The sequence below is a fragment of the Scophthalmus maximus genome, chromosome 1 (assembly GCF_022379125.1).
Source record: "Scophthalmus maximus strain ysfricsl-2021 chromosome 1, ASM2237912v1, whole genome shotgun sequence".
Taxonomy (NCBI): domain Eukaryota; kingdom Metazoa; phylum Chordata; class Actinopteri; order Pleuronectiformes; family Scophthalmidae; genus Scophthalmus; species Scophthalmus maximus.
Window position 1 is genome coordinate 18,443,591 of NC_061515.1, and position 13,057 is coordinate 18,456,647.

At 44.3% G+C, this 13,057-nt stretch overlaps 1 protein-coding gene across 1 annotated transcript; it reads left to right on the plus strand.

The window, feature by feature from the left end:
* The first annotated feature begins 285 nt into the window (after positions 1 to 285).
* Positions 286 to 12,914, plus strand: mex3a (mex-3 RNA binding family member A). The gene is made up of 2 exons (XM_035639808.2): positions 286 to 812; positions 4,181 to 12,914. The coding sequence occupies exons 1-2, from the start codon at positions 389 to 391 to the stop codon at positions 5,326 to 5,328; spliced, it is 1,572 nt and encodes a 523-aa protein (XP_035495701.1). The 5' UTR covers positions 286 to 388; the 3' UTR covers positions 5,329 to 12,914.
* The last annotated feature ends 143 nt before the right edge of the window (positions 12,915 to 13,057 follow it).

A 13,057-nucleotide genomic window follows, 5' to 3' on the forward strand; every position in this document is an offset into this window, starting at 1 on the left:
TCCTTCCTCTCAGTAGGTGACGGGAGGCGGCTCGGCGCGAGATGCCACGGGCTCGGGAACCTGAGACGGAATAGTACAACGGGAGGGCGGCTCGTTTTGTCTCGGCGAGGAGGGGAGCGGTGTAAACCAGACTGGGTGGAGCAAACACATCGCCCAGCCCCGTCCATCGCGCAGACTGCCCTGTGTCCCGTTCGCCCCGAGCGCGGAGAGACACTACTGTACCGCGAGTCTGGCGGACGGAGAGAGAGAGAGAGAGGGGGCCGGCCGATGGGAGGGACTAGCGCAAAGGGGGGAATGGGAAGGAGGAGGGGGCGAGGAGGAGGCGGCACGGGTGCTGTTTCTCCAGTCTCTTTCCTCTGTCTTTGTCTCACACACTCTTTTGTTAGCCATGCCTAGCCTGCTGGTTCTAGCAGGGATCATGGAGAAAAACGGGGGCTACGGCGGGGATCTGGCCGGCTCCGGCTTCGGCAGCGAGGGTCTCCTCGTGCCGCCCGACGAGGAGGAAGACGACTCCCGTGCCCTCAGGGTCGCGCTGGGCCAGCTGTCGCTGCTTGGGCTCGGGGAGGGCGAGGACGGCGGCGGAGCCCCGACCACGGGAGTGCAGGACCGGAGCAACAATAACAACAACCACCACAACCACCACCACCACCACGCGAACAGCGGCGGGGACGCGGCGATCCTGCAGGGCAAGAGCAAGTTGTGCGCGCTGTACGAGAGCTCCTCGAGCGAGACGAAGGGACGAGGCTGCAACATAACAGAATGCGTCCCAGTGCCCAGCTCCGAACATGTGGCCGAGATAGTGGGGAGACAAGGTAAACCGCTGCCTTCCGAATTATTTCCCTCCAAACTTGTGCCCTCATCCCGCTCCCCGCGCCGCACGATTCCCGCCGTGGTCTCCCGTGGGCTTTGTTTTTTTTATCCTCTTACTGTTACCTGGTGTTATTTGACAAAGAAAAGGGAGTGGTGTGTGTGTGTGTGTGTGTGCGTGCGCTCGCTCGCTCTCGTGTTTTTTTTGTACTCCCCGAGGCATCAGCCTCCCACTTTTTTCTGCTGCAACTTCTCGTGTACTCATCACTCGTACGACGAAACAAGTCATTGGCTTCTTTGTGCTGATTTTCATTTTTATTTTTTTTATTTAAATTTTTTTTTCCGGGGGGAGGCTTTCGAGTAAATTTTGCACAGAGAGGCACGGGAGAGCCCCGTCCCCTCCTGGGCGAATGATTCCACATCCTCCCATCAATGTCAGCGCACAGACGCACACTGGAGCAGGCAGAGCACTTGCCTCCTTTGTCGTCTGAGACGCGCCAGACTGTTCAAAAGAGGCAACGTGCTGCTGGCGAGGAGAGGAATGTCTCTCACTTCTAATCGATCTCCGAGTGAATAACCCCCCAAAAAATAAATACAAATACAGACGTTCGGTCCCAACGGTGGAACATTGTTTTTGCCTCTTTCCAAAAAACGCCAGCTCGTTGTTTATGTTGCGCACTGCCCCAGTGACACAATTGGACAATGGAGCGAGCGTGGTCCCCTTGTTGTTCTTTTTTTCCCCTTCTCCTTCTTCAATTGATGGAGTTGGAAAGTTCAATTCCAGACACTCTGTAGAATCTGAACCCTTTTCTCCTGCAGTCAGTTTTGCTGTAATTGAACAAAGAGCTTAAAGTGAATGACAGCAGCTGTCAAACAAAGGTGTGAAATTCGGGGCGACGAGGGGAGGGGCGCACGAAGAGACAGCGTTGCTGCCTGGCACACGGGATGGTCTTCAGGGGTGACTCAGCGAGAAGTTGCACCAGGGTGGGTGGGAGTCCGTTTACAAAAAAAACCCAACACAATATCCTGTTGTTTGTGCTCATTTGCATTAAATCTGTTGTCGGGGTGATTATCCACTTTATCCAAGTTTCCATATTTATGTTTAATCAGCTGGGAACAAGCTTGAACTTAAGTTGGTTTTGAAGCAGAAGTGTAACCCCCCCCCCCCTTCTTTCTGCTTGGTGGTGGTTGTTTATGTGGCTGCACCCATTGTTAACAGATGCGATGAACCCATGGAGGAGAAGGGGGAGAGAGGGAAAAAAACAAAAACAAGGATGGGGACGAAAGGCAGTATAGCATCTAAAAGCTGAATGGAAGTCACGCCTTGGAGCTCAACACCAGGGGCTCCTCATGAGCCCCACTTCACTGCACACTTTCAATACCACATGGTTGCCCATCAGGAAAAGGGGGAGAAATAGGGGCTCGGGCAGAGAGAGAGAAGTACAAAGGCTGCCGGGGTGGGTGAGGTACCACTAGTAAATCCAGATTTATCTTGCATCGGGGAAAACACAAAACAGGTCTTGAGTAATGTCACCGGGGCTTCAGAGCAGTTGTGATGGTTCTTTTACCGATACTCTGGTAATGTGGATTTAGTCTGTGCAATTAAGTTCCCCTTTGTCCCCCCCATTGTGGCTCATGTTCTTTACTCTGAAGTGCAAGTTTTGAATTTTAATGGGGTAACCGAAGATAGCCGGAGGGTCGATTGGCGAGATGGCCCGTTTGCCTTGACCAGGAAATAAGTGCTTATTTAGGTGGGGGGTTTGAAATGAGCTGGTTTTGATTCAGGCCCTTCATTAGCTGGCACCACGTAACACACCCCCTTCCTGTCAACGCCCGCCTGGTGGATCTGGCAACCGGAGCATCCTGTCACAAAGAAAAGGGCTGGGTATGATTGTTTTCTCCCGTCAGAGTCAAAGGCACTGATTCCAGACGATGCTCTCTTATCTTCCCCTGGAGCTCTTCAGGTCAAGGGTGGCTTTGTTTTCAATCATGGGCACCTCTTACACCAACAGCGCAACAGAGGAAAATAAACTTGGCCCCCAGCGACCTCAATTTCTGGTTTTCGATTAATTAATCTTCATCTTTTTTGTCAACAGATCAGTCTTTAACACAGATACTACTTTGGATTAATTAAAAGTTGCAAATTTGTAGGTCCAAAAAAAAATGAATTTGGCAATTTGCTCTTTGTGGCTAATGTCAGGCAATGGCCACATTTTGGGCATGAGCCGTAACAACCCTTCAGAGTATCACTTTCCCTCTGTCTGTGCCACCGGTCCCTGAGAAGAAAGTGTTCCTGAACAAAGAAGGCCCATTTAGTAGCATTAGAGAGGCATTCGTCACCAACTTAAGGATCCTTTAAACCTTTTGATACCTGTGGCTGTGATCTTCGGAAAGGTAATGCAGCGGTGTGCTGTGTGATCCAAAGCACCCGGAGTCTGGTCAGATGAGCACAGATTAGTTCACTGAATAGACAAGACGCCCAGCGTTTCTTGCTCGCCTAATAGGCGGTCGCACTGGTCTCTTTAAGGCACGCACGTCTAACTCTTCAACAAATGTGGATGTCTCAATGAGGGAGCCGCCTGGATCTCTGACCTTGTGATGCTTGATGCGTTCTTCATTGGCAGTAATATAAACAGAGTTACTGTGTCTCTTTTTTTACCACGTTCTTCTCGACCTCAAACGTACTTGGCAACCCTCCTAAATAATTGCTGATTTACTGTACATCCCCGTTCTGTCCCATTACAACGCCAAGGTAATTTGTCATGAAATAACATTAACCTGTATTTTCTCTCGTGAAGCCTCTGCTTTAAAAGCACTTAATGGAGTGAAAGATTACACAACTGATCAGAAACAGGGCAGATGCAGAGCAACAAATGGCCCGAAAACTCAGCATATGTGGCTTGACCGTGTTGTCTCGTAGGTTCAAGGAGAGGCCAGAAAGCGAAAGCTCACCAGCATTCTGCAGATATATTGCCTCTGCCGTAGCTCTCGCAGACCATTCAAAACACTCATGTCTATGCTGACCAATATCTCGACCACGTCGCTTACTAAGTTGTGTGTCTGATTTAGAGCAAATACTAAGTACACTCAGACGTGCTCGGAGCAATGCTCAGGTGCTGGAAAGGTCATAAATCAAGGTAATTACTCTGCGTAAACTTTGCCAATTAAAACCTGAAGCATATTAAGTTAAACTGGTTATAAAAGTTGAAGAAACCAAATCGGTATTTACACTTAACAAGGTGGAGTTGAGGATTTCAGGTAGCACTCTGGTTGAAAACAAATTATGTTCTTATGTGCAACCTTTTAGCTTGGTTTGTGAGTCACAAAATTGAACCGAAGTACTTATTTTTTTAAACATATCTTGTGTCTGCAGGTTGCAAGATCAAAGCCCTGCGGGCCAAGACCAACACCTACATCAAAACCCCCGTTAGAGGAGAGGAGCCTGTTTTCCTGATCACTGGCCGGAAAGAGGATGTTGCACTGGCCCGCCGTGAAATCATCTCTGCTGCAGAGCACTTCTCCATGCTCAGGGCATCCCGCAACAAGCTGGGGGTGTCCTTCAGCGGCTCCCCACCCACACCTTTGCCAGGTCAGACCACCATTCAGGTGAGAGTGCCATACCGTGTTGTGGGGCTGGTAGTGGGGCCTAAAGGCTCCACCATCAAACGCATCCAGCAGCAAACCTGTACCTACATCGTCACTCCCAGTCGAGACCGCGACCCTGTCTTTGAAATCACAGGGTCACCGAGCAACGCCGAGCGAGCCCGCGAGGAGATCGAAGCACACATCGCCTTCCGAACGGGAGGCCTGCACGACCACAATAATGAGAATGACTGTATGGGGCCGAATGGTGGAAGCAGCCCAGTGGGCAGCAGTGGTGGTCTAGAGAGCCGGCTACAGCAGGTGTGGGGGCTGCAGGGGGGCCAGCGCAAGCCTCTCACCAGCAGCTACCGCCAGAACTTCTCAGATGCCATGGTTGGAGGGGGAGGGGGAAGTGACGGAGGGGGAATCTACAACAAGGGCAACTTCAACAGCTCTGGAGAGAAGCCATGCTCTTATTTTGGATCGGAGGGGACCCAGAGCTGGGGCGACCCAGACTACCCCAAACAGGTGGCCTTCTACGCCCAGCAGCGTTCCAAGAGCTTCGGAGGCCTCCCACTCCCCCTGACCAGACTCTCCCCCGGCCTAACCGAGTCTTGTGGAGATGGGAGCACCAACAACTCTTCAGTCACCAGCATTGTGCCCATAGCCAGCTCACCTCACGCCCAGGCCCGCCGCGCCCACAGTGAACCCACCTCAGCCGGCGAGGGCTTCCCAGGCCGTCTGCCAGTTCCGGACTCACCACCGGCCACTGTGCGGGACTGCATGACCTGCTTTGAGAGCAAAGTGACGGCTGCCTTGGTGCCCTGTGGCCATAACCTCTTCTGCATGGAGTGCGCCATCCGAATCTGTGAGCTCAACCACCCGGAGTGCCCAGTGTGCCACACCCAGGTCACACAGGCCATCCGAATATTCTCTTAAGGAACCACATCAGTTTTTATTCATTAGTTTTGTCAGTGTTTGTTCAATAATTATTTACTGTTATAATGATTATTATTATGATACACATTTTTGTTTTTCAGAAAATTTAAAAACAATCAAGCAGATATTTTAGAAGGCACTGCTTGCTTTACTAAAAAGTATGAGAAATATTTTTAAGTTTTTCTTTTATATATATATGCATATATATTTTATAAAAGTTTTGTTTATAAGAGAAGTATAGTACCCTGCATTTTCAGTTTTTTGACTGCTGCTGTTTTTCATTCATGAATCACAGAGTAGGCAGAGGTAGTAATGTGAACATTTTATTATTGAAATTTTTATTTTATCATGAAGTTGGTTTATACTGAAGAAAGAAGATGATTGTTAGGGTACCCAATCTGCACCTGACTGACCTAGAAAGTCAATGTTGTTATTAGAAGGGAGAGAGAAAAAAATAGTTTTCATTGCACCTTACAATCATCTTGGTCTAAAATAGGATTGTCAATCATACCTTGAAATTTCAGGAGCTGATGTGAAGGTGAACTCAGCCTTTTCAGTTGACTGTGATTGTGGTTTGATATAATTGGTTCAAAGCAGATATTAATTTCATCAAAATGAAAATGTGAAATAAATTGGTTCTAGCTGAAGCATTGTAATCTTTACGAGAAAACAAAAAACACCCCTTATTTCATTCTAATAACTTCTATAGTCTTATAGACCAGATCCATGCTAAAAAAGAGATAGAGCATTACATCATTTATTTATAGTAATTAGTTAAAATTTATTGGTACCATTATTCACAGAGAAGGATGAAAGCTATTAGTAAAACTTTTCTGTTCAGCAGCCTTACACCTTGGTCACTGCAGTTTGTTGAAAAGATTCAGTAATGGTTGCTCCTCGTGGCACTTGAAAAGCATGTGGTCCCTCGGTTGGCTTAAAGCACTGATTTAATTTGTGAGGCCGAAAGCCTTGGAATTCATCCAGTTGGCTAGTTCTCGACATCTGTCTCCCCGATGGACTTGTTTCAAAGCCACCTTAACCGCGCTTTATTGTCTTGCGTGGTCATTTGGCCACAGCCGCCGAGCGATATAGGACAATGCAGGAGCCCCAGTCAACAAGCGCCTCTCTGAGGCAGTGCGCTGTAAATAAGGAGGCGAATTAGGATGTGGACAGAGGCCGAGCAAAACTGCAAAATGTTTCCTGAATCAGCAGCAGATTAAAACAGTTGACACTGTAAAATACACAGTCCCAAATCGGTAATCCTTCCTTCACGTCGTCATTAATAACGGAATTATGTGTGCGCTCCGAGGGGCCTGCTGTCTCCCCTGTAATTAGCAGAGCTGGACAGGAGCAGGTGTTTCGTGGCACAGTGCGGCCGTGACCCCGAATTGGAAGTCTTGCCTAGCCCCCTTTTCTTTCTGTCTTCTCTTCGGGAGTGGCTTTTATGTCTCTCCTGCTTACAGTTCGATCGTTCGCTTTTTGAAGGCCTCGCCAAGTGGGGCGTATTGTACAGGCCCGGCTGCAGCGTGGGCTGCCGAGCGCTTGGACACGGCCTGGATCTACTCATTGATAATTAGGCAAATGGGTTTGGTCCAGGTGCGGACCGCGTGTGGACTCTGGAGCTGTGCGAGGGGGGTACGAGGGGGGTCTCGCAGCGAGCCCCTCACCGCCCCGCCCCACTGTAACAAGCACAGAGGGGGCTGGATGGTCTGGATGCAGCTGGGCCAATGGGACCCCCTCCTCTGCTCTCTCTTGCCCCTTCCTCCCTCCTTTTCCCTCTCCTTTTCTGCTGCTCTGAGCTATCTCTACTGGGGAGAGGGGGCCTCTTTTGTCCATAAACACACACACACACACACACACACACACACACACAAACTCTGAAAGACAGTAGCTGAATTTTTGCATTGCCTGTGCAATTGGGGGAGGCTCAGGAGCAAAATAAATTAACTATAGTTATCAGGACATACACCAGTTACCTACACACTCACACACAAAACATGTGAAATTTGCATTGGTACTGTTGGTGTGTGTGTCTGCCAGTGCAGATCGAAGTTTCAATAAAGGCCCCCCTGACACTCCACCCCAGCCAACCCACCTACCCCACGTCAGCTCGCTACTGTATGGGACATCCTGCAGCTGCCCCTTCACTATAGACACCCGGGCTTCAGCCAATAGCGGCCCTCGCTTTGAGCTTCCAGAATGAAATCAGACAATTCTAATTGACAGGAAAGCAGAGGAAACGCCCCATTTAACCAGCACTCATGCTGAATCAAATTACACACCCTCTGCGTCTGCCTTAGCCCCAGCCTGGGGATTTCAGAGGGCTAGAGGAGAGGGGATGGGGGGAAGGGATTAAAGCTGTTGAATGGATTTTTTTTTGGGGGGGGGGGGGGCAGAGAAGTACGTTCCGAGACAGATGAGACCCCGCAGAGCTAGCAAATTTTATTGATCATTCATGTGTTGCAGTTTTGAGTTGTCACGTGGGCCACTAGTGACGACAGGGAACACTTGTGATTCAACTCGGCTTCTGTCTAAAAAAAAAAAAACATCAACGACATTTAAAGCAGGCCACTCGCATTACACGTGGCCAGCAGCAAAAGCACTGTACTTGCAAAAAGTACCCCCGAAATCTATTAGATGTAGAAATAAAGAATTATGATTTTTATGGATGGAGAAATTTGGCCGGTTTGGCCTAAGCTTTCAACGTCAAAATTCAAGGCAGTTGTTGTGACGCTGCACTTCGAACTTAGTATTTTACGATTTTTGTTTTCTGCCTTAATATTTTTTTATCTAAAAATTGTCATTACTTTTGCATACAAGGTAGCAACTTTGGCCTTTTGACAGTACCGCCCCCCCAAACGACTTTTGAAGTACTTATTTTTAGAGGAAAGAATGTGAATCAAAATACTGGGGAATAGAGGGATTCAGGAAATTAGGCCCTTAAAACACTTAACTTAAAATATAGGAGTAAAGCACCTTATTACAAAAAAGAAAAAAAGCGCATTTGATTTATACCAAACCGACCGCTGATGGTGAAATATATTTCATAGAATTTGAAAGACATGCACGTAAGGATTCCCTATCATTTTCTGTATTATGGAGGTTCTTGTTATTCTTAATACTACAGTAGTACTATAGTGGTAATGTGGGAGACTTCTCGTCCATTTGGTCAATGCTGAGGACTTTTGCACTGGTTTAATGAAGAGAGGGCTTATTGGCGATTCTCCCAGTTTGTATACGCTGTATAAGTTAATGAGTATTGTACTTTATGGGAAAGCACTCTGAGCATCTATGTAAATACAGTATGTGTATCAGTTATGAACATCCAAAGGCCCGCTTGAAGTGAGGTTTTGATTATTTTTACAGACTGAAAAGAGTCATTGTCAATGTTTCTAGCATATGGAATTCAAAAATGTTTCTGGGTTTTAGGGAGAGCAAATCTTTAATATATGTGTCCCATCACCCTTTTGACAATAATAGTATATTAGATAGATCCATACATTTTAAGAAATATTGTTATTTAAAACTGATTAACCTAGTATTTCATCCAAATATATAAATGAGAAATTAACCAGACACTACTATAAACTGTAATAGTGAATAACCTTTATCAAGCCGCTGGTGTATAAATCCAATCTCAAATAAAAAGTCGAATGAATAGTATGTGTAATAACCTAACCCCTTCAGATTAATTTCGTTTCTACGTATATTAGGACGAAAAGCAATAATAGGACTATACTGGGACAATAAACAGGGGAGTCTGCTCAGTTAGTTCTTTCAACAATGTTTAGATATTGACCTTTGTTATTAGGATAATAACCTGCTGCATTTCTGCCTCATATCTGCTTGAAATTCATTGTGGATTGATGCCAGCGTAGTCACAGATATAATTAATTAGTTACAGGTTCAGAGTAGGTCATTGTTCTTGTTGTGCTCGTCAGGGTCTTAGTCATTTCATTGCTTAATTATTATTTTATTTAGGGTTAAGGGTTACAGACTGGGTCAAGACAAACTTAAGGAATCCTTCTCCTGATGAAAATGATGAAACTGCAGTTATCTGTGACTTCTCACTGAGGTTTGTCTAGTTTGAAAAAAGAACTAGTAACTTAGCGTCTGACAGACTGATGTCTTGAAGGCTTTGGTCATAAATGTTCATGCGGCAGTGAGAGGTGGAGGGCAGGGCAACAGGATGTGACGTACTGCCCCGCTCACTCTTTTTACTCAAGTCATGCTGCCCACGTGGAGAGCTTTGACCCTTCACACTCGCTACTCTATGCTCATTACACAGGGACAGGCGAGTTATTTATAGCATATCTTAACATGAGTTCTGTTTACATTGTGATAAGTTTCGGATTTCAGGGCATCTACTTTTCATCTGTATTGTTTCTGGGGGTTGTCTTTTTTTGTGTGGAGAGAAATAGGTCAGACATAGCCAAAGAATAAATCACAAGGAGAGGACATGAACTAACTTTTATCACTCGAGGAAACCTGTTTTAGCATAAAAAAAATCAGCGTGGCGTAGAGTTGATCGAATTAAGAAATTATTACTCTTGTTTACCCACAAGTCTTAGAGGCCATTCAGTCGATATCTGTAAAATGAAGGCATATCATGTTTCAGTGTTGTAAGATTAGTTTAATACTACAGAGGCGCCGGTAACAGACTAACTTCTCCCAAAGAGACCCGCTTACAGCACATCCTGGCACTTACAGTCCTTTGAGTAGTTTTCTATTGCTCTGGTTTTATTGTTGGGGGGGCGTCTAGGGAATCTTTTAGTCTTTCTGAAACACTTGACTAAGCTAAGAGAAGTTGAGATTTTTTTTAAAAGCAACTGCCCAGTAAAGAAATCGAATGAGAAGGACAATGACAAGCCAGTAAAAACAAAAATGAAAATCAGGAGGAATTCCTCATTTTTAAGACCCTCAGATTAAACGGTAAGGGGATAACCCCCTGGATGTAAACAAGGTGACAGGGATATTTGTGAGTGAACAAAACAAACACTGTGGTTTTAGTTTTAAAAAATCGCATAGAGAGACATTAAACTGTATCCTTGAGTTTAACTGCATGTTAGTGAAATATAGTACAGTAGGTAAGATTTATCAGGAAATTACAAAAAAAAAAGATAAGATCACATAAGGAAATCATCCGCCTGATACCTGAAGTGTATAAAAAGCTTTAAGACCTTAAAGTTAACAACGGTTTCAAATCGTATATTTACCGTGTAATCTAACTAATTGATACATAAATTTTAATTATAATTCTTAAGAAAAATGCTACGGTGTAAGTTTCATTTGTCCGACTCGCCCAGTATGAAATACTTTTTAATGACATGGAGCGACAAAGGGGGGAAGGGTGACACACAGTGACACTTGATTCATTAAGTTCTTGTTAGTATTATTTACAATATTGTATTAAGCTTACTATTATAGTAATGGTAGAAACTGTTGATGTTTTTCTTCTCTTGATATGAAAAGGTCTTTATGCATTTGTGTAGAATCCCTTTTTGAGGAGTGATAGGAAATCCTTATTTTCAATGGATGCACTTAAGCAATTGTACCAACCTGTTGAAATCACACATTGAGCAAGTAATGCATTTGAATGTAAAAAAGTAAAAAAAAAAGAAAAAAAAAAGACCACTCAACTTAATGCACTCCTTACGCTTATTGTTTTGTCAATTTACATGTGAGCTTTAAGTTTTTGTTTATTTTCTTATTCCTTTTTTGGGGGAGAAAGAAATTGCAACAGGTTTTCAATGTAGACTATATTTGAGTTCTTCCACATACATTTATAGAAAGTAACCTAAAAAAAAAAGCATATTACAGTTTCTCGAATCTATTTTGCTAACATGGGTTATTATTTCATAGAAAGCAGAGGAAAGAAAAAAAAGTCAGTATCTGGATGTTATTTATGAAAAGTTAAAAATAAAAATAATGAAGCAACATATTTATGAGTAACCTCAAGACATTTTGTTTTTTAATTAAAATGACAAGAAGTTAATATATTTCTAAACACAGGGCAGTCAGTTTCTACTAATAAGTAAAATGAGAAAAAGAAGTTTAGAAGTTTTATTTATGGAAGTTACGGATGCTTGTGTTGTCCACACGCTTCGTTGTAAAATGAAGTCGATGGAGCGGGAGTTTCCCCATGGCTTAAATTTTGACTTCAGACGTGCTAACTTCAACACCAGTGCGTTCACAATGGAATGATGACAGAAAATAATATAATATTTTTTAGAATTTGGAGATATTTTAGTCACAGAGCATCAATTTTGTGCCTCAATTATATATATATATATTTTTCCCTGCATCAGCATTCATTGTGCAGTGCTGCTTGCTGTAACCCCCTTTCTCCCCTTCAACGAACCCCATGTTACTGACTTGACACACATTACTCATTTCCTCTGTAATCTAAACTCGCTTTTACTTATCAGACGGGACAAAAACATGTTACAACTGCGGCGCTTGGGATGAACGAGGCGGCTGTGACCCTTTCGCCAGTAGGGCCACTGTTAACTTGTACACACTTTCATTCATACATTTTCAACGTCTACTACTCAGACAGTTTGTGATCGATGGCAAAGCAGAGCGTAATCGGCTCAAACAAAGTCTTTTACGGGAGACTTTCCCTAATGTGTTAATTAAGAAGGAGCGGAGGCATCTAGGAGCGGACTGTGTAGTAGATCTATGTAGCTAGACGCACACATATACACACAACAGATTCATTACCGTACTAGGTTGCATGTATGTTGTATGGTCACTTAGAAATTGGGGAAACGGCACAGGTCCTACATTAAATAACGCCGGCGCACTTGGGCCGTTTCTCCTCCGTAGAGTTTCATAGTTGGTATCTCTTTGGAAAGTTGACACGGGTTTGCAGCCACGTGATTACGACCGTTTCAGTCCCCAACGGAAAAAAAGTTGGATTTTGTACTCTGTTACCGGTTAGTGATGAAAGACTGTTCGCAACCTCATATTGAATTGACTTGAAGTGAACTCGGCTTGTGCACGAGCTGAAGGGGTTTAAAGAAAACTTGACAAAAAAAACACTAGAAGTGCACATTGTTCTGCCGCACATAAAGGATTCGGGACTGAAGCGGTGCTTCGCTGGTGAAGCTCGCAACCTTTTCCAAAGAGGCCAATAGAGTCTGACAGTTTGTCTTTGGTAGCGTTTCCAATTTTTCCAGCACAGTAGAGTTGTTTCATACCGGTCTAATAGTGGTCGTAGTGCATTAGTTTTTGGGCCAGCATCACCTGGCATTAGTTTCTCTGTGAACAGTGAAAGAGGGTTGCCACTGTGACCCTCCGTGGCTGACCGTCAACTTTGATGGATGGGAAAAAGAAAAAAAAAAAAAGACGACAAAGTCTTTGAACTCTGTTACAGTGTGCCGTGCCCTTACAAGGCATGTGATAATTGCAGGTTTATTTCTTATAGCACATGTTTTTTTTGTGAATTACATGATTTTTTGGAGACATTTTTATTATTATTATTATTATTATTGTATCTGCGCCATGCTAGTTCTGGTTCTTTGTTATTTTTCCAAGATTCAAGATGTATTGTAAATGTTTCTAATAAAACAAAAATGAAATGATCTCTGTCTGAAAACAACTGTTATTTTTTTGTTTTAAGGGAGTTCTTGAACTGATCTTTTGATGATAATGACTATTCTAATTTTTATCTCAGTGATCACAGGAACATTTAGCAAATATCTTGTTACTGAACCACAGGGGGTAT